Source organism: Sinohyriopsis cumingii, chromosome 7 (genome assembly GCF_028554795.1).
Source record: "Sinohyriopsis cumingii isolate HCF-2022 chromosome 7, ASM2855479v2, whole genome shotgun sequence".
Lineage (NCBI taxonomy): Eukaryota > Metazoa > Mollusca > Bivalvia > Unionida > Unionidae > Sinohyriopsis > Sinohyriopsis cumingii.
Genome location: NC_142967.1, coordinates 33,758,577 through 33,779,013, shown reverse-complemented (window position 1 = coordinate 33,779,013; position 20,437 = coordinate 33,758,577). Strand labels below are relative to the sequence as shown.

The 20,437-nt window shown below is 34.6% G+C and overlaps 1 protein-coding gene across 1 annotated transcript in view; it reads left to right on the top strand.

Annotated features, from left to right (window-relative positions):
- The first annotated feature begins 319 nt into the window (after window positions 1-319).
- Window positions 320-20,437, top strand: part of LOC149794992 (heparanase-like) — a 71,586-nt gene continuing 51,468 nt past the window's right edge. The window contains exons 1-3 of the mRNA XM_089964655.1: window positions 320-613; window positions 8,811-9,007; window positions 10,917-11,093. Of these exons, the coding sequence (XP_089820781.1) occupies window positions 441-613; window positions 8,811-9,007; window positions 10,917-11,093 (547 nt within the window). The 5' untranslated portion in view covers window positions 320-440. The remainder of the gene's footprint in view (window positions 614-8,810; window positions 9,008-10,916; window positions 11,094-20,437) is intronic.

The window sequence follows — 20,437 nt, the reverse complement described above, 5'->3', positions numbered from 1 at the left end:
AGCCAGCCTCTGTCCTTATCAGACCGTTTCTCCATTTTGCGACGACATTAGACAAACATTGAACCTAGTGTGATCTCTTTCACTTAACAGGTTAGCTTTTGGAACTATTTACAAAGTCAGCAAGGATACCTTGCTTCAGGGTTATAGGAGGCCCCATCTTCAATGTGTCGGCTGCTAAAATAATAAAATGCAGTATGTAAATACAGGTAACCAGTACGTATGAATGCACCAGTAAATTTGTATTCATGTTTGAAAGCTCTCACGTATCGGTAGCAGCTTGATATAGTTATTCTGCCGGGTTGTAAATATCTAACTTCACATGACTAACGTGTCACGAGACTTCGTCAGCGCACATGTTGCAGGAAATCAAATAGGCACCGTTACATAAGTTTGCATGCTTCATTTTTAACGGAGTAAAAAGCTCAAACATTCATACAAAAATGGGAATAATCCATATTTTGCTTGCAGTAGCATGTTTTAGATACACCGTGTCTTATGTAACTATTCAAATAGACGCCGACAAGGTACTCCAAAAGTTGGACGATCAGATGTTTCTTGGGACTGCATTTGATACCCTGCTGTTAAAAAATCACTGGGAAAACTTCAACACCAGGTACGAGTTTTGTGTGTGACTGTGTGTGTATGGTAATCTCGATTTGGAGAATATCTCTACAGGGGCTCGTATCGTTGCTTACAATTGACCTGTCATACATGCACTATATACTAACTACATGTATGACGGGTCAATTTTAAGCAAAGATACGAGCCCCTGTGAATGTCACCAGGTAGGTATAGAACATGAAAATTGAAGTCCCAGTTCTTGCAAGTAAACCAAGCTATTTTTCAATGGAGATGCATCCAAGAATGCCAAAAATGAAATCTCAACTCTCTCTGTGATGCAGCTCTGCGTGATTTCGGAACATGAATACAGAAAAACACGGTTCCACTTAATTTCATGAAAATGAACAGACTCTATAACTCTTGATAATGCCCCCCAAAAACCCAACATGTTTATAGCTTCAGTTTTAATATGGACAAACAATGAAAGCTATAGCAAGTCACATTTGTCGTCAGCCTGCTGAGGAATGCATGTACCCTTTTCCCGACCCCATATTTATTTTCATGAAATCTAACACAGGTGTTGGACCTTTATTACAACTGTTTCATATGTTTGTATAAATTATTTCAACAGAATATAGCCATGCTTAATAATTACTAAACTTCAGAAATGAGAAAGTATTTGTACAGGGGCCATCATAAGGGGGAGATAACTCAGTGGGCCATTTCCTATTACCAACAATGCAATAAAGAAAGCTATTGGAAGCATATTGAAAAAAATCCTTCTTGGCAAGGGGCATATTAAACTTTTTGTACTGAATGTTTCTAGTAGATAAGAATCGGAAAGATGTAAACAAAATCATCATTTGCATCATTCTTTGTCTTTTATCTGTGTTATTTTGAATAAAGCTTTCGAGACTAAATTCATACAGGTATAATCTTGCCATGACACCATTCATTTAAATAAATTGAATACATACATTGTTTATCTGAATGAATATATGTATATATATATATATATATATATATATATATATATATATATATATATATATATGAAATAACCTCAAGAAGTTATCTTATTAAATCGAGTTTCACACAATAATGCCGTTGACCAACAATGGGGTCAATGCGCTATATATTTGAGGGATAACTTGGCCTACGCACCAGTCATTGCAGATATGGCTGAAACGACCAGATAGGACTCCTGAATTGAGTCTTCGTATGGTAAATAGAGGTTACTCAGAAATAAGAAATATACATGGATACAGTCAAAAGGGTTGGCAGCTTAAGACCTACTGTGTTTATGATTATTACCTCCTCTTAATGTATGGAAATTAAAAAAATTAAAACTTTCCTTGCTTTGAAAAAACACATTTTTCTAGCCATGCCCTGTTTAGTGCCATAAACATGTATCAGGATGTTTATTCTGTTGGGGTTGAACATTTTTACTTTTAAAAAAATGCCATAAAAGCAGACCACTGTTCTGGAACCTAAGTGGCCACAGAAGATGGGAAGCCAGAAACAGTTATGCCCCCTGACAGTCCTGTATCTACACCAGTTATGCAGTGTGTGTGTGTGTGTGGTAATCTCAATTTGGAGAATGTCCACAAATTCCAAGTCAGTTTTCACTTGTGAGAAACTGGATGACAAAGGAAGAAAAGTTTTGTATGCAGGACAGCAAGTTTGCAGGTGTAACGGGTAGGACTGGGCGTGCCGGGTTGGATGGCTCAAATGGTAGAAAGACTGTCTAGAGTTAGGGAGCTTCCAAGTTTGAGCCCCAGTCCAGCCATGCATTTTGTACAATTGGCAACATTGACAGGATTCCACATTGTGCACTTCCAATCGACTATGGAGGGTGCAGTTAAGTGGAAGTTAGACCTTGAGACACAGGGACATGTCTCAAAAGTACAGGGAGAGTGTAATGGGTAGGACTGGGCATGTTGGCTTGGATGGCTCAAGTTGTAGCCCATCTAGAGTTAGGGAGGTTCTGGATTTGAGCCCCAGTCTGGCTGTACATTTTACCCTGTTATACATACATGTTTATTTGGAACTGTTCAAAATGTAATGCCTTTTCCTTCCAATTGAATGGACATGGCATTTTGTATTATTTGGTAGCAATTCTTCATGTTCCGACTGTGCAGATGCTAAAAGGAGCATGCCAGTAGATGTAAATATTCCACCAATGACATATATTCAGTTTTTAATTTAATGCATGGCTATTAGGGTGAATATGCCTCTTTAACCCTTTAGATACAACAGCTGTAATACAGTCTCCCTCCTTCAAAGTATTGTCATGTCAGCTACTGATAAGGATTTCTAGGCTGACCACTGCCCTGGCAGTTTGTACCCCTGTATCAACTGTAAAAATGAATATCATCAGTGAAATAAAAAATGTACAAAAGTTAGACATTTCATTCATTAATTTATAGTTTGTAACCTGATTGTCTCCAGGAGGTTTCTAGCATTGTTATGCAGTTTGCCTTTTTTTTTTTGGGTGGGGTTTACTTACTATCATAGCAGGGCTGAACAAATTCCATATCCTGATGTCCCAGACTAGTAATTTTTTTGTCAAGTTAAATTTGCCAAGTTGCTTTTCCAGGACAAGTGCTTTATTCCTATTTGCCAGGTAGCCTATACTGGAATAGTGACTATAAATATTTAGGAGTACTATTATTGGATATTTTCCTTGTTTTTTTTCTGGATTGATATTAGCTCAAATGCTCTTTTTTGAAGATGTGCTAGCTTTGCTGTGTTTTTATCATTTTAATTACCCCATACTGTATTCCAATAGCTGGAACATCTTCAAAAAGAGCATTTGGAGCTAATATCAATCCAGAAAGAAAGCAAGGAAAATTTAGCTGGTAGGTTAAAAATACTACCTATTAAAGACCGAATCTGTTTTAGAAAAGCCAAATTAATGTACAGGATATCCAATAATAGTGCTCCTGAATATTTACAATCGCTATTCCAATATAGGCTACCTGGCAATACTTCCCACATGCGAACCATGTCTACCAAACAGTATAAAATTCCCTAACCAAATAAGGAGTTATTTAAAAAATGTTTCCAATACTCTGGAACTCTGCTCTGGAATAGCATTCCAGTTGAGATTAGAAATGCCCAGTCATATCGCTATGATGTCTGCAGTGTGGCAGTTTATAGTGATGTCTAGCACTGGGGTATCATGCCGCAGATATGTAGCATGATGTCCCACCCAGTCACATTACCCTGACACCAGGCCGACCAGTCCTAACACTAACCTCTTAATGCTGAGCACCAAGCGAGGCAGCTGTTAGTACCATTTTTGTTAAGTCTTTGGTATGACTCGGCCAGGGATCGAACCCATGACCTCCCGCATCCAAGGCAGATGCTCTAACCACTAGGCCACCAGAGTGGTCTTGGTCCATAGAAATAATTAGTTATCATAATGACATCTTAATGCTTCCATACAATTTTTTTTCTCCAAAAGATGTGGCCACAATCGTAGAAATCATTTTCAGTCACTAAGATGTACATTGTAATGTTATGATAGAAAATGCATTGGATGAAGAACCACAATCTTAAGAACAGAAACATTGAATTTGTAGGAATGAATGATTTTCTTTTACAACTCAATTTGTTGCTCAATCATTTTGCTGTACATTAAGTACAAAGCCATTCCTTTCATCAGGTATGTATTTGAATAGTGATTATTTCACCTTTTCTTTCCTTTATAATTTAAAAAAAAAATTGCTTTCCTTTTTGTTGGGGATCACTGATGCAGTTATGTTGTCTACTCCCAGTCAGTTAGTTGAGGCAGGTAACTGTGCAATTTCCTGGCCAAGATAAAAATTGTACACAGTCACAGCCTTAGCAAACTTGGTGCTCGATTTGGATTATTTTGGCAGGGTCTCCTAGATTTATGCATGGGGCCCCCCTTTGAGCAGAGCATTTGGAAATAAACTTTTAAACAAGTTCTTTTATGGTATTGAACTTAAAATTTTCTTCCATCGCTTTAAAATTACTCTTTCTTTATAGATATATTTGTAAAAATTACTAATGTGCAGGGCCCAATTGGTCCAATCGGCCTAAGGTAATCCCTGATTGTGCATATATGATTGATTTTAGAGTCCTGATATATATGTGTGTTTGTGTGTGAATATATATATATATACACACACACACAAAGTAATTGGACAAATCATCTGTTATGGCTTCTTACTGAAAGTCCCTAAGGAAATCATTAATATTTTGTTAGGTTCGTTCAAATACATTGCATCAAGGTTATTGCCTTACAAGAGTATGATAATCTTGGGCTTCTGAACATGAAAGCCACTAATATAAATTGTATATTCAGGAAAATTCACGGTGATCGTCTTGATAGTTAAGCATCCTAGATATAACAAATTTTGTTATGCATTAATAAATAATTTGATAATTTGGTACATATTTGAAGAATGCAATGCTGAAAAATAAGTCTGTTTGCTTTTATACTGAGGAAACATGAGATTAAAACAAGTTTTTTTTCTTAAAAATTTACCTACTGCAAATTGAAACATGGTTTGCATAGCTTTAAATTTATTTGGAACTTTATTTTGGATGCAATGATAACTTGCGTTTGTACATGTTAATGTAATGTAGTTTTTCTTGACCCATGGAGGTACTGTGACAGTGGGAATATGACACATGGTTTGGTTTTTCCTTTTAATGAGACCATGCTGATTATATCAAGGTACTGGTACAATAAACTGGAGTAAAACTTTGTCAGTCTTGAGAAACTTTACAGAAAAGAGTTTGATTTGTCTATGGAAGATGGCACAGAGGGCCATGATGAGACAGACATTGATGCTTCTGGTCTGGTTAATTGTGAGGCTACATAAAAAAAAAATTGGGATTCGAAAGAATTAAAATTTCAAAAATTCATCATCCTCAGCTGTTTAAATATCTTCTGACAATTGGAAATCAACATACAAATTAGTTTATTTTGCTTTTATTCCAAAATGTATATGGCAAAGTTAAAGCCACTAATATAAATTGTATATTCAGTTTTGTATTTCCAGGTATGGCCCATTAATTTGTTATCAAACTTGGAATGTGGATTTTTCATCACTTTGAAAGCAGTACATGTATTTCTGATCCAGCTTGGAATATATCCTTATATCATCAGGATCTTGGATAATTTCAGTAATGAGTTAGATCCACAAATATTAATGGGGTGATCTCAGATCTGATTGGTGAAGCTTGTTATCAGTCTGGAAGTCATTAATCAGACCAAATTTTGATCACACTGACTTTAGGATTTCAGTAATGAGCAAGAGTTGTGCACGTTAATGAAGCAATCTTGCATTTGATTCAGTTTGATACCACACTTGGTTTTGATAAAACTTTGAAAATAGGCTTATATGATGAAGAGCATGCATGAATTTGATCATTTGCAGGAGTTACGCCAGTCATTGAGGTGATATTGCATGTGATTGGTTGGGCTCATTACCACTCTAAAGACTGTATTTCTGATCTCGTTTTGATAAAATTTGGTAAATAGGCCTAAATCGTTAAGAGTTCAGTTATAACAAGATGCACTGTGGCAACTGTATTTCTGATCCTATTTTATCAAACTTGGCAAATATGTTGATATTATTAAGATGATATTATTAAAATATATAATGAGTTTTATTATGGGCAACATCAGTGCATATTAATGCAATATTACTTTTGATTGGCTGAGCTTCTTACAACTTGAGAGACTGTATTTCAGACGTAATTTAATCAGAGCTGGTAAATAGGATGCAATGGTGTATTGGTACTGTCAAAATGAATTTTATTATGACCAAGACCAGTGCATATTTTTAAGGTTATCTTGCATCTAATAAAAATTAAAAATTATTATAAAAATAATAAGACTCAGTTTTCTAAGGGTGACACAATTAGTTAAAATTGAGAACTAATCTACCTTGAGGTCCTCTTATGTACATATAAATACAAGCTAATAATATGTTTACACACACACACACACACATGAGCAAATACACAGCAGATAAACATCTGTTCACATAAATGCTACATTGCTGCAGAATGAAAATGCAGCACAAGAGGTGATTAGTGTGACATGTACTTTAATAAGTAGAGCATTTTTTAATTTTTTTTTACGATTTCATCCATCTAATACACCTATTGTGGAAGGAAGCGATGCTTGGAGCCAATTTAGTATCATGTGGAATGTTATTTTGAAAAATTTGCATTAGAAAAATGAAAGCTATTTTTGAATAGCTCCTATTTTTGCTTGGGCACTTTGAAATTTTGTCCTTGTAATGATCTTAGATTAGGGTTACCAGTAGATTTTCTCTCATGGAAAATGGCATTTAGGACAGTGGTGGGAGATTTTGTTAACATCTTGTACATTATTTTGGGTTTGAAAATATTCTTTCATGCATTGGTAATACTTTGAATGAAAGCATGTCATTTTGAAAATTTTATGTTTGCTGATCAAGAATTATTTTACATGCCGTTTCCAGGAGTCTGGAGTTATTCTCATATTTTTGTAACAGTTGTGTTCCCACAAATTACATTACAGTTGTCAAGATGCAGTTGAATGTAACTTTTGTAAAAAGTAACTCTGGGATGTAATGGAATGAAGGTCTTGATATTCTTTAGGAGCCAAAGATAAGAGTTTATTTTCTTTGAAATATAATTTATATGATGAGTCGATTGTAAGTTATTGTCTATAAATATTCCAAGAATTCTATCTAAAAACATAATTTTCCTATCAGTGTTATCATAGAGAACATAAAGCATATGAGTTTGCAATTTTGATCTGTTCTGCATGTATATATCAAGAGGACTTTCATTTTGTCCATATTGGGGATGATGCCATTTCGCTGGCACCATATTTGAAGTCAGTTGAGAGCATTTTGAAGGGTTTTTCAAGTTCATCTTGGTTGCTTTGCTATTAAACAAAATAGTGTTTGTGTTCTTCTTGGTTGCTTTGCTATTAAACAAAATAGTGTTTGTGTGGTTTTTTATTTTTAATGTAGCTTTAACAGTTGTAGTCACATCACTGCGATGTCTGCAGTTTATAGTGATATCTAGAACTGGGACATCATGATGCAGTCATGTAGCATCATGTCCCACTCAGTTATATTATACTGACACCAGGCTGACCAGTTCTAACATTAACCTCTTAATGCTGAGTGCTAAGCATGACAGCTGCTTGTACCGTTTTTATGTCTTTGGTAAGACGTGGCTGGGGTTTGAACATATGACCTTCAGCATCCAGGGTGGACACTATAACCACTTAGACCACTGAAGCAGTCTCCAGCAAAATAGTATCATCTGCATACATGTTAGTTGATGAGATGCTGCTCCTGTTTTTAGGGGCAGGTTATTTATGAACTGAAGAAATAACAAGGGCCCCAAGATAGAACCTTGTAGCAACTTGTCATTTTAGTTTCAGACAGGTGTCCTTTTAATGTTACCTGTTGAGACCTATTGCTCAGGTAGGATGTGAACCAATTAAGAGTACCTTGACTAAATTGATACACTTTTAACTTTTCAAGAATTTTATGATCTACTAGGCTGAAAGCCTTTAGAAAATCAATCATTACAGTACCAGCTGACTCTCCATAATCTTAGGTTTTCAGCCACTTGTCATTCATTGAGATGTATGTGCAGTTTCACAAGAATGATCTTCTTGAAAGCTAGATTGATTTTCAAAAAGTGGATTGTGATTCATAAAAGAACTATGTACATGCTTTTCTGGATGGAAGAATTGATAGTGGTCTGTAATTGTTTACATCTTCTTTTGATCCAGCTTTATGTGGTGGTGTTATGCACTGTAATCACAACACCTAACTGGATGTGTATTCTTCACAATTTTAAAGGAATGTTGCTGTTATTCAAAGACCTATTGATTAAAGTCAGAAGTCTTTCTAATCCACTTGAATGTTCAGTAATACATCTGCTCACATTATAAACATAAGTCCACATTACATGGTTTTAAAGGTAATATTTATTCACATGAAAGACATTTAAATCTGATGAATCATAATTGTCCAGACTTCATCTGATAGACAGGATTATGTATGTTATTGCATTCACATATATACATTAATAAAGCTGTAGACATTCGGCCTTTCATCTTCCTCTTGTAGTCAATGTGGACAAGACAAAATATTCAAAACCTTTATCAAATCATAGGTATGTATTTTTTAAATGTATTTCTGCCACCAGTATATTGTTAAAGTTGCATTATCTATTTTTGTTTCGTTTTGTAGTTCTCGCAGTGTACAAACACTTGGCAGAGCTCTGTCCCCAAGTTATTTTAGGATTGGTGGCACAACAGCAGATTTTATGGTCTTTCAAGATGGGGATACAGTGCCATCAAAACCGATGGAAGTTCATCTGAACAAAATGCAGAACTTTGGTCAGCGGCCGTATGGAAAATTTAATTATGATACATTTAATTTAACAGGTATTGTATTATTTTGATTTTCTAAACTTGTAAAGGGTCATGAGAATTGTCTGGATAATTGGGAGTTCAGATTATTGAGTTTGTATCTATATACAGTCAACACTGTATAACAGTTGCTTGGGAAACTGCACAAAAGTTATCTTTTTGAATAAGTGGTTTTAGATACAGGTAAGAGTCATGGAAGTGGAATCAGAGGAAGTAATAAAACATGATAGATAGATAAAGTTATTGACAGGCAAAAAGAATGAAAGGAATTCTTTTAAATTAAAACATATGTGATTACTTTAGATTAATTTTATCCCTAACAAATATTTTCCACTGTTGGTGTTTTCCTGAGGACTTTCAAAAAGTACCAGGGTAAGCGAGCAACAGTGTCAAATTTTTTTCCTCTAAAAGTTGTGTTCATAACAGAGAGAAAAAAAAGGAGAAAATGTATAACAGAAAATAAATACATTTTACAAGGTGTTCTTTATTTCTCCAGTTTACAGTGTATTTACAAACTAAAATTATTTAGTCTTCAAATGTAATTAAGATATTGAAAATCTTATCTTAAAAACTTTATCTTCATTGTTGCAAAGGTTCTTTTGCAGTCTAAATTTATTATAAATGTAAAAAAGACACAAAACAACCATGTTCCTAATTAATTATTTAAGGCTTATTACAAACAACTTACTTGTAGATTGTGAGGATATTAATTATTTACTTGTAAACTAGTTGCTTACTTAAAAGTAACCGTATACATTTTTCAGTTCAACATAATTTTCTCTGAATAATATTTTTAAACTGGTAAAATACTGTTCTTACTTTCGATAGAAATTCCTTGGGAAGCATCCACTTGAAGTTAAGGTCTGTTGATGAAAGTGAAAGTCTTTATTTTGATGAGAATCTGTAGTGGTATTGCAACTAATGTAGGAGGTGCAGTTTTCATACATCTAAGTTTTCTTTGCCATTTATATGTTCCTAAAAAAACCCACATGAATGGTAATAACAACAAAAGTAACAAATTTGAAAATTACAGAAATTTGTTCAATTCCATGCAGTTTTCAAATGTATGGAATTCTATCATTCCCCCAATCTCCACCCATGCCACACCCATTATAATTAAATCAGTAGATAACAGTACAGAGGACTTGCCATCCAATCCAAGAATTTTCACTCAAGGACATGAAATCTTCCATTGGATGTTTCTTTGAATCCTTGTGTTACTTTAAGAGAAATATCATTAAGTCTGCAAACCATGCAGCTGATTTCAGTATTGGGACATTCTTGATGCTGGTTAATTAAAAGTTTTGTATACATGACCATACATAATGATTTAACAAATTTGAAAACTAATATATGTTAAATATTAAATCTTTTGAGCTGATGGTGAAAATGGCTGATACCTAACACGCTAACAACTGATTCCTTCATCTCGTACCAGTTACATGATGTTCTTTGAAAAAACCCGGCATCAGAGGTTTTAGGCATGCATCAACTGTTGGGCCAAGTGAGGTACAATAAATGAGGGCTAATCCTAGATTATCCAAACATCTTGACCCATAAACAGTAAGAAAAGGTGTTATATGAGAGATTATAGCATAGAACAGGATCACATAATGATTATTTAACTGAATAGTTTTTAAAGAATAGCAGGAAATATCATTGCATGTCAGTGTTCATGTATTGTGCATCAGAAGCTTTCAAAGCTGGGGAGAACACTGGCTAAGTGCAGTTCATGATTGTCCAATTAAAAATAGTGGACCATGGTGAAATTGAGCAGGTTGTTGCTATATGTAGGCAGGTTATATAAGAAGTTTTGAGGAGACTGAAATATGTTTGGTCTCTGTAGATGATCACTATATGTATTTGTATGAGACTAGCATACAGGAAGTTTAATTTTAATTTTTGCTTCTGATTTCAATTTCAGCTCAAATGTTTGATCAGCTGTACAATTTCACTTCAGCAGTTGGATGGGACATGATATATAATTTAAATGCCCTGTTGCGACAGAAAGATGGAAGCTGGGATCCTTCCAATGCCTTGAAATTGTTTAATTATGTCACCAAGAAGAATTACAAAATCAGAGGATGGGAGCTTGGAAATGGTAAAATCTGAAAATAAACTGCTCACTAAATGCACACTATGGTCACTTGCTGTATTCAGCTTGATTTGCACAAACTGCAGGATGCAATAAATATTGTCAGTTCATTGTTAGCTATACTGGTCAGAAGTGCTCATGGGATGGTCAATTGTCCATCATCCATGTGTCTGATAGCACTGGTTATTGCTACTCCTCCTAAACTAATTGGAAGATTGCGATGAAACTGGACATTTATTTCATGGTCTAGTTGGTCCTAAATGAAAATGGTGTTGCTTTGACATCTGGTGTGGCCCCTACAGTAACCATCTTGAAAACATTGTTATTGCTACTCCAGGATGGATTGTTATATTGACACACGGTTTTCACTAAAAGTCTTCTTATGATGTCTAGTTGGTTTTAAATAAAAAATAGTGCTGATCTGATGTCCAGTAGTGTCACCATGGCAGCCATCATGAAAATCTTATTGCTTATCAGAAAGTCATATTAACATGATTTTCACCAAAAAGACTTCTTATGATAACTTGTTGGTCTTAAATGAAAATGGAGCCGATTGGACATACAAATTTTTTTCTACAATGGTTATATTAAAAAAAAATTATTGCTACTTCTCCTGAACAGAAAGTTATATCAATATGAGGTTTTACTTATAGATTTTGTATGAAGTCTACTTGGTCCAAAATAAAAATGGTGCAGATCTGACATCCAATATGGCCACCAAGACAGACATATCGAAAATCTTGTTATTCTGTCTCCTTTGGAACATAAGTCATATCAATGTCTGGTTTTCACTAGAAGTTTCTTATTATATCTAGTTTGTCCCAAATAAAAATGGTGCTGATCTGATCTCCAATATGACTGCCACAGTGGCTATCTTGAAAATTTCGGGAATGCTACTTTTCCGAGTTGGATGGTAATACTGACATGAGGTTTGCACCCAAAGACATGTGATGTCTAGTTGGTCAACAATGAAAAAGATAAGTTTGCATATACATGCTAGGATTTTGATATCTTGCAAAAATGGTCTAGAGTCACCCAACTTTTAAAACTCAGTGGGAAAAGATCACACAAGTTTTAAAACTCAGTGGGGAAAAGATCGTGCAAGTTTTAAAACTCTGTAGGGAAAAGATTGCACAAGTTTTAAAACTCAGTGGAGAAAAGATCGTGCAAGTTCTAAAGCTCAGTGGGGAAAAGATCACGCAAGTTTTAAAACTCAGTGGGGAAAAGATCACACGAGTTACCTGTGGTTCCTGCAATTTCCCATACTCAATGTGTGATTAATCAGATTATCTTTTATGCCTTTTCTCCATGATCTCAGTTAATCAGTAATCTATGGAGAACATTATTTGAATACAAGCACCTTTATGATGGAGATATGTTGGATTATTGCAGAAACTATGGAGGTATTCTGATTAAATTGATTCATGAAGGGGTATACTAAATTGATCCATCGATCAGCTGTTAGGGAAATGCCTAACAGCATTGTGTCATGTTGAAACAAAAGATAACTGATTTCTTTCAGAAAGGCAGAGAGACAGAATGATAATCTGTTAAGAACAAAACTAGGGAGGATGAAATGTCTGATGATTTGCTGCTAACTGAACATAGCACCAAAAGCAGTGATACAAAAAAACCTGGCATGATGTTATTTACTGTGGTTTATGCCTTGCAGAAAGTCTGATACATTGACAGAAATATTCAAGGAACAACATGCTTGACTTGTAGAAAATTGTGAGTGTATATATATACATTAGAACCCTGCTATAACGTGATAATTGGGTTAAAAAAAATTGGATCACATTAATAGCAGGGTTATGTTAATGCTGGGTTTTACATTTTCATGGGGGTTGATATGCTTCATACCTACATAAAGCTATTTTCATGGGCATTGATATGCATCATACATACATAAAGCTGTTTTCATGGGGGTTGATATGCATGATACATATATAAAGCTGTTTTCATGGGCATTGATATGCTTCATACCTACATAAAGCTATTTTCATGGGGGTTGATATGCTTCATACCTACATAAAGCTATTTTCATGGGCATTCATATGCATCATACCTACATAAAGCTGTTTTCATGGGCATTCATATGCTTCATACCTACATAAAGCTATTTTCATGGGCATTGATATGCATCATACATACATAAAGCTGTTTTCATGGGGCTTGATATGCTTCCTACCTACATAAAGCTATTTTCATGGGGGTTGATATGCTTCATACCTACATAAAGCTATTTTCATGGGCATTCATATGCATCATACCTACATAAAGCTATTTTCATGGGCATTGATATGCATCATACATGCATAAAGCTGTTTTCATGGGGGTTGATATGCTTCCTACCTACATAAAGCTGTTTTCATGGGCATTCATATGCATCATACCTACATAAAGCTATTTTCATGGGCATTCATATGCATCATACCTACATAAAGCTGTTTTCATGGGCATTGATATGCTTCATACCTACATAAAGCTATTTTCATGGGGGTTGATATGCTTCATACCTACCTAAAGCTATTTTCATGGGCATTGATATGCATCATACATATATAAAGCTATTTTCATGGGGGTTGATATGCATGATACATATATAAAGCTATTTTCATGGGGGTTGATATGCATCATACATACATAAAGCTATTTTCATGGGGGGTGATATGCATGATACATATATAAAGCTGTTTTCATGGGCATTGATATGCTTCATACATACATAAAGCTATTTTCATGGGTGTTGATATGCATCATACCTACATAAAGCTATTTTCATGTGCATTGATATGCATCATACAACATACATAAAGCTATTTTCATGGGGGTTGATATGCATCATACCTACATAAAGCTATTTTCATGTGCATTGATATGCATCATACAACATACATAAAGCTATTTTCATGGGGGTTGATATGCTTCATACCTGCCTAAAGCTGTTTTCATGGGCGTTGATATGCTTCATACCTACATAAAGCTGTTTTCATGGGCATTGATATGCATCATACCTACATAAAGCTGTTTTCATGGGCATTGATATGCTTCATACATACATAAAGCTATTTTCATGGGTGTTGATATGCATCATACATACATAAAGCTATTTTCATGGGGGTTGATATGCATGATACATATATAAAGCTATTTTCATGGGGGTTGATATGCATCATACATACATAAAGCTATTTTCATGGGGGTTGATATGCATGATACATATATAAAGCTGTTTTCATGGGCATTGATATGCTTCATACCTACATAAAGCTATTTTCATGGGTGTTGATATGCTTCATACCTACATAAAGCTATTTTCATGTGCATTGATATGCATCATACAACATACATAAAGCTATTTTCATGGGTGTTGATATGCATCATACCTACATAAAGCTATTTTCATGGGGGTTGATATGCTTCATACCTGCCTAAAGCTATTTTCATGGCCATTGATATGCATCATACCTACATAAAGCTGTTTTCATGGGCGTTGATATGCTTCATACCTACATAAAGCTATTTTCATGGGGGTTGATATGCTTCATACCTACATAAAGCTATTTTCATGGGGGTTGATATGCATGATACATATATAAAGCTGTTTTCATGGGCATTGATATGCATCATACCTACATAAAGCTGTTTTCATGGGCGTTGATATGCTTCATACCTACATAAAGCTATTTTCATGGGCATTGATATGCTTCATACCTACATAAAGCTATTTTCATGGGGGTTGATATGCTTCATACCTACATAGATATTTTCATGGGCATTGATATGCATCATACCTACATAAAGCTGTTTTCATGGGCATTGATATGCTTCATACCTACATAAAGCTATTTTCATGGGGGTTGATATGCTTCATACCTACATAGATATTTTCATGGGCATTGATATGCATCATACCGACATAAAGCTATTTTCATGGGTGTTGATATGCATCATACATACATAAAGCTATTTTCATGGGGGTTGATATGCTTCATACCTACATAGATATTTTCATGGGCATTGATATGCATCATACCTACATAAAGCTATTTTCATGTGCATTGATATGCATCATACAACATACATAAAGCTATTTTCATGTGTGTTGATATGCATCATACAACATACATAAAGCTATTTTCATGGGTGTTGATATGCTTCATACCTACATAAAGCTATTTTCATGGGCATTGATATGCATCATACATACATAAAGCTATTTTCATGGGGGTTGATATGCATGATACATATATAAAGCTGTTTTCATGGGCATTGATATGCTTCATACCTACATAAAGCTGTTTTCATGGGTGTTGATATGCATCATACCTACATAAAGCTGTTTTCATGGGCATTGATACGCATCATACAACATACATAAAGCTATTTTCATGGGTGTTGATATGCATCATACATACATAAAGCTATTTTCATGGGTGTTGATATGCTTCATACATACATAAAGCTGTTTTCATGGGTGTTGATATGCATCATACATACATAAAGCTATTTTCATGGGGGTTGATATGCATGATGCACATATAAAGCTGTTTTCATGGGCATTGATATGCTTCATACCTACATAAAGCTATTTTCATGGGTGTTGATATGCATCATACCTACATAAAGCTATTTTCATGGGCATTGATATGCATCATACAACATACATAAAGCTATTTTCATGGGTGTTGATATGCATCATACCTACATAAAGATATTTTCATGGGTGTTGATATGCATCATACATACATAAAGATATTTTCATGGGTGTTGATATGCATCATACCTACATAAAGCTATTTTCATGGGCATTGATATGCATCATACAACATACATAAAGCTATTTTCATGTGTGTTGATATGCATCATGCCTACATAAAGCTGTTTTCATTGGCATTGATATGCTTCATACCTACATAAAGCTATTTTCATGGGTGTTGATATGCATCATACCTACATAAAGCTGTTTTCGTGGGCATTGATATGCATCATACCTACATAAAGATATTTTCATGGGCATTGTTATGCATCATACATACATAAAGATATTTTCATGGGCATTGATATGCATCATACATACATAAGGTTGTTTTCATGGGCATTGATATGCATCATACCTACATAAAGATATTTTCATGGGTGTTGATATGCATCATACCTACATAAAGATATTTTCATGGGCACTGATATGCATCATACATACATAAAGCTATTTTCATGGGTGTTGATATGCATCATACTTACATAACCTATTTTCATGGGCATTGATATGCATGATACATATATAAAGCTATTTTCATGGGCATTGATATGCATCATACCTACATAAAGATATTTTCATGGGCATTGTTATGCATCATACATACATAAAGATATTTTCATGGGCATTGATATGCATCATACATACATAAGGTTGTTTTCATGGGCATTGATATGCATCATACCTACATAAAGATATTTTCATGGGTGTTGATATGCATCATACCTACATAAAGATATTTTCATGGGCACTGATATGCATCATACATACATAAAGCTATTTTCATGGGTGTTGATATACATCATACCTACATAACCTATTTTCATGGGCACTGATATGCATCATACCTACATAAAGCTATTTTCATGGACATTGATATGCATCATACCTACATAAAGATATTTTCATGGGTGTTGATATGCATCATACCTACATAAAGCTGTTTTCATGGGCATTGATATGCATCATACATGCATAAAGCTGTTTTCATGGGCATTGTTATGCATCATACATGCATAGAGCTATTTTTATGGGTGTTGATATAAATCATACCTACATAAAGCTGTTTTCCTGGGCATTGATATGCATCATACATGCATAAAGCTGTTTTCATGGGCATTGTTATGCATCATACATGCATAAAGCTATTTTCATCGGTGTTGATATGCATCATACATACATAAAGCTGTTTTCATGGGCATTGATATGCATCATACCTACATAAAGCTGTTTTCATGGGCATTGATATGCATCATACATACATAAAGCTGTTTTCATGGGCATTGTTATGCATCATACATGCATAAAGCTATTTTCATCGGTGTTGATATGCATCATACATACATCAAGCTGTTTTCATGGGCATTGATATGCATCATACCTACATAAAGCTATTTTCATGGGCGTTGATATGCATCATACATGCATAGAGCTATTTTCATAGGCGCTGATATGCATCATACCTACAGAAAGCTATTTTCATAGGTGTTGATATGCATCATACCTACATAAAGCTATTTTCATGGGCATTGATATGCATCATACCTACATAAAGATATTTTCATGGGTGTTGATATGCATCATACATGCATGAAGCTATTTTCATGGGGGTTGATATGCATCATACCTACATAAAGCTATTTTCATGGGCATTGATATGCATCATACGTACATAAAGCTATTTTCATGGGTTGATATGCATCATACATATATAAAGCTGTTTTCATGGGCACTGATATGCATCATACATACACAAAGCTGTTTTCATGGGTATTGTTATGCATCATACATACATAAAGCTGTTTTCATGGGCATTCTTATGCATCATACATACGTAAAGCTGTTTTCATGGGCATTGTTATGCATCATACCTACATAAAGATATTTTCATGGGGGTTGATATGCATCATACATACATAAAGCTATTTTCATGGGCATTGATATGCATCATACCTACATAAAGCTGTTTTCATGGGCATTGATATGCATCATACATACATAAAGCTGTTTTCATGGGCATTGTTATGCATCATACATACGTAAAGCTGTTTTCATGGGGGTTGATATGCATCATACCTACATAAAGATATTTTCATGGGTGTTGATATGCTTCATACCTACATAAAGCTATTTTCATGGGCATTGATATGCATCATACAACATACATAAAGCTATTTTCATGTGTGTTGATATGCATCATACCTACATAAAGATATTTTCATGGGCGTTGATATGCATCATACATACATAAAGCTGTTTTCATGGGCATTGTTATGCATCATACATACGTAAAGCTGTTTTCATGGGCATTGTTATGCATCATACCTACATAAAGATATTTTCATGGGGGTTGATATGCATCATACATACATAAAGATATTTTCATGGGCATTGATATGCATCATACCTACGTAAAGCTATTTTCATGGGTGTTGATATGCATCATACAACATGTATAAAGCTGTTTTCATGGGTGTTGATATGCATCATACCTACATAGATATTTTCATGGGCGTTGATATGCATCATACCTACGTAAAGCTATTTTCATGGGCGTTGATATGCATCATACCTACGTAAAGCTATTTTCATGGGTGTTGATATGCATCATACAACATGCATAAAGCTATTTTCATGGGTATTGATATGCATCATACATACATAAAGCTGTTTTCATGGGCATTGATATGCATCATACCTACATAAAGCTATTTTCATGGGCGTTGATATGCATCATACCTACATAAAGCTATTTTCATGGGGATTGATATGCATCAAAACCTACATAAAGATGTTTTCATGGGGGTTTGAAATGCATCAGTACCTTCATAAAGCTATTTTCATGGATGTTGATATGCATCATACATGCATAAAGCTATTATCATGGGTGTTGATATGCATCATACATACATAAAGCTATTTTCTCTTAGCGTTGATATGCATCATACCTACATGAAACTATTTTCATGGGTGTTGATATGCATGATACATACATAAAGCTATTTTCATGGGCATTGATATGCATCATAACTACATAAAGATGTTTTCATGGGGGTTTGAAATGCATCAGTACCTTCATAAAGCTATTTTCATGGGTGTTGATATGCATCATACATGCATAAAGCTATTTTCATGGGTGTTGATATGCATCATGCCTACATAAAGCTATTTTCATGGGGGTTGATATGCATCATACCTACATAAAGGTATTTTCATGGGCGTTGATATGCATCATACCTACATGAAGCTATTTTCATGGGCATTGTTATGCATCATACATGCATAAAGCTGTTTTCATGGGTGTTGATATGCTTCATACCTACATAAAGCTGTTTTCATGGGTGTTGATATGCATCATACATACATAAAGCTGTTTTCATGGGCATTGATATGCATCGTACATGCATAAAGCTGTTTTCATGGGCGTTGATATGCATCATACCTACATAAAGGTATTTTCATGGGGGTTGATATGCATCATACATACATAAAGCTGTTTTCATCGGTATTGATATGCATCATACATACATAAAGCTGTTTTCATGGGCGTTGATATGCATCATACCTACATAAAGGTATTTTCATGGGCATTGATATGCATCATACATACATAAAGCTGTTTTCATGGGCATTGTTATGCATCATACATGCATAAAGCTATTTTCTTGTGTGTTGATATGCATCATACCTACATAAAGCTGTTTTCGTGGGCATTGATATGCATCATACCTACATAAAGATATTTTCATGGGCATTGTTATGCATCATACATACATAAAGATATTTTCAGGGGCATTGGTATGCATCATACATACATAAGGTTGTTTTCATGGGCATTGATATGCATCATACCTACATAAAGATATTTTCATGGGTGTTGATATGCATCATAGATACATAAAGCTATTTTCATGGGTGTTGATATGCATCATACCTACATAACCTATTTTCATGGGCATTGATATGCATGATACATATATAAAGCTATTTTCATGGGCATAGATATGCATCATACCTACATAAAGATATTTTCATGGGCATAGATATGCATCATACCTACATAAAGATATTTTCATGGGCATTGTTATGCATCATACATACATAAAGATATTTTCATGGGCATTGATATGCATCATACATACATAAGGTTGTTTTCATGGGCATTGATATGCATCATACCTACATAAAGATATTTTCATGGGTGTTGATATGCATCATACCTACATAAAGCTATTTTCATGGGGGTTGATATGCATCATACATACATAACGCTGTTTTCATGGGCATTGATATGCATCATACATGCATAAAGCTATTTTCATGGGTGTTGATATGCATCATACCTACATAAAGCTATTTTCATGGGGGTTGATATGCATCATGCCTACATAAAGGTATTTTCATGGGCGTTGATATGCATCATACCTACATGAAGCTATTTTCATGGGCGTTGATATGCATCATACATACATAAAACTGTTTTCATGGGTGTTGATATGCATCATACCTACATAAAGCTATTTTCATGGGCATTCATATGCATCATACAACATACATAAAGCTATTTTCATGGGTGTTGATATGCATC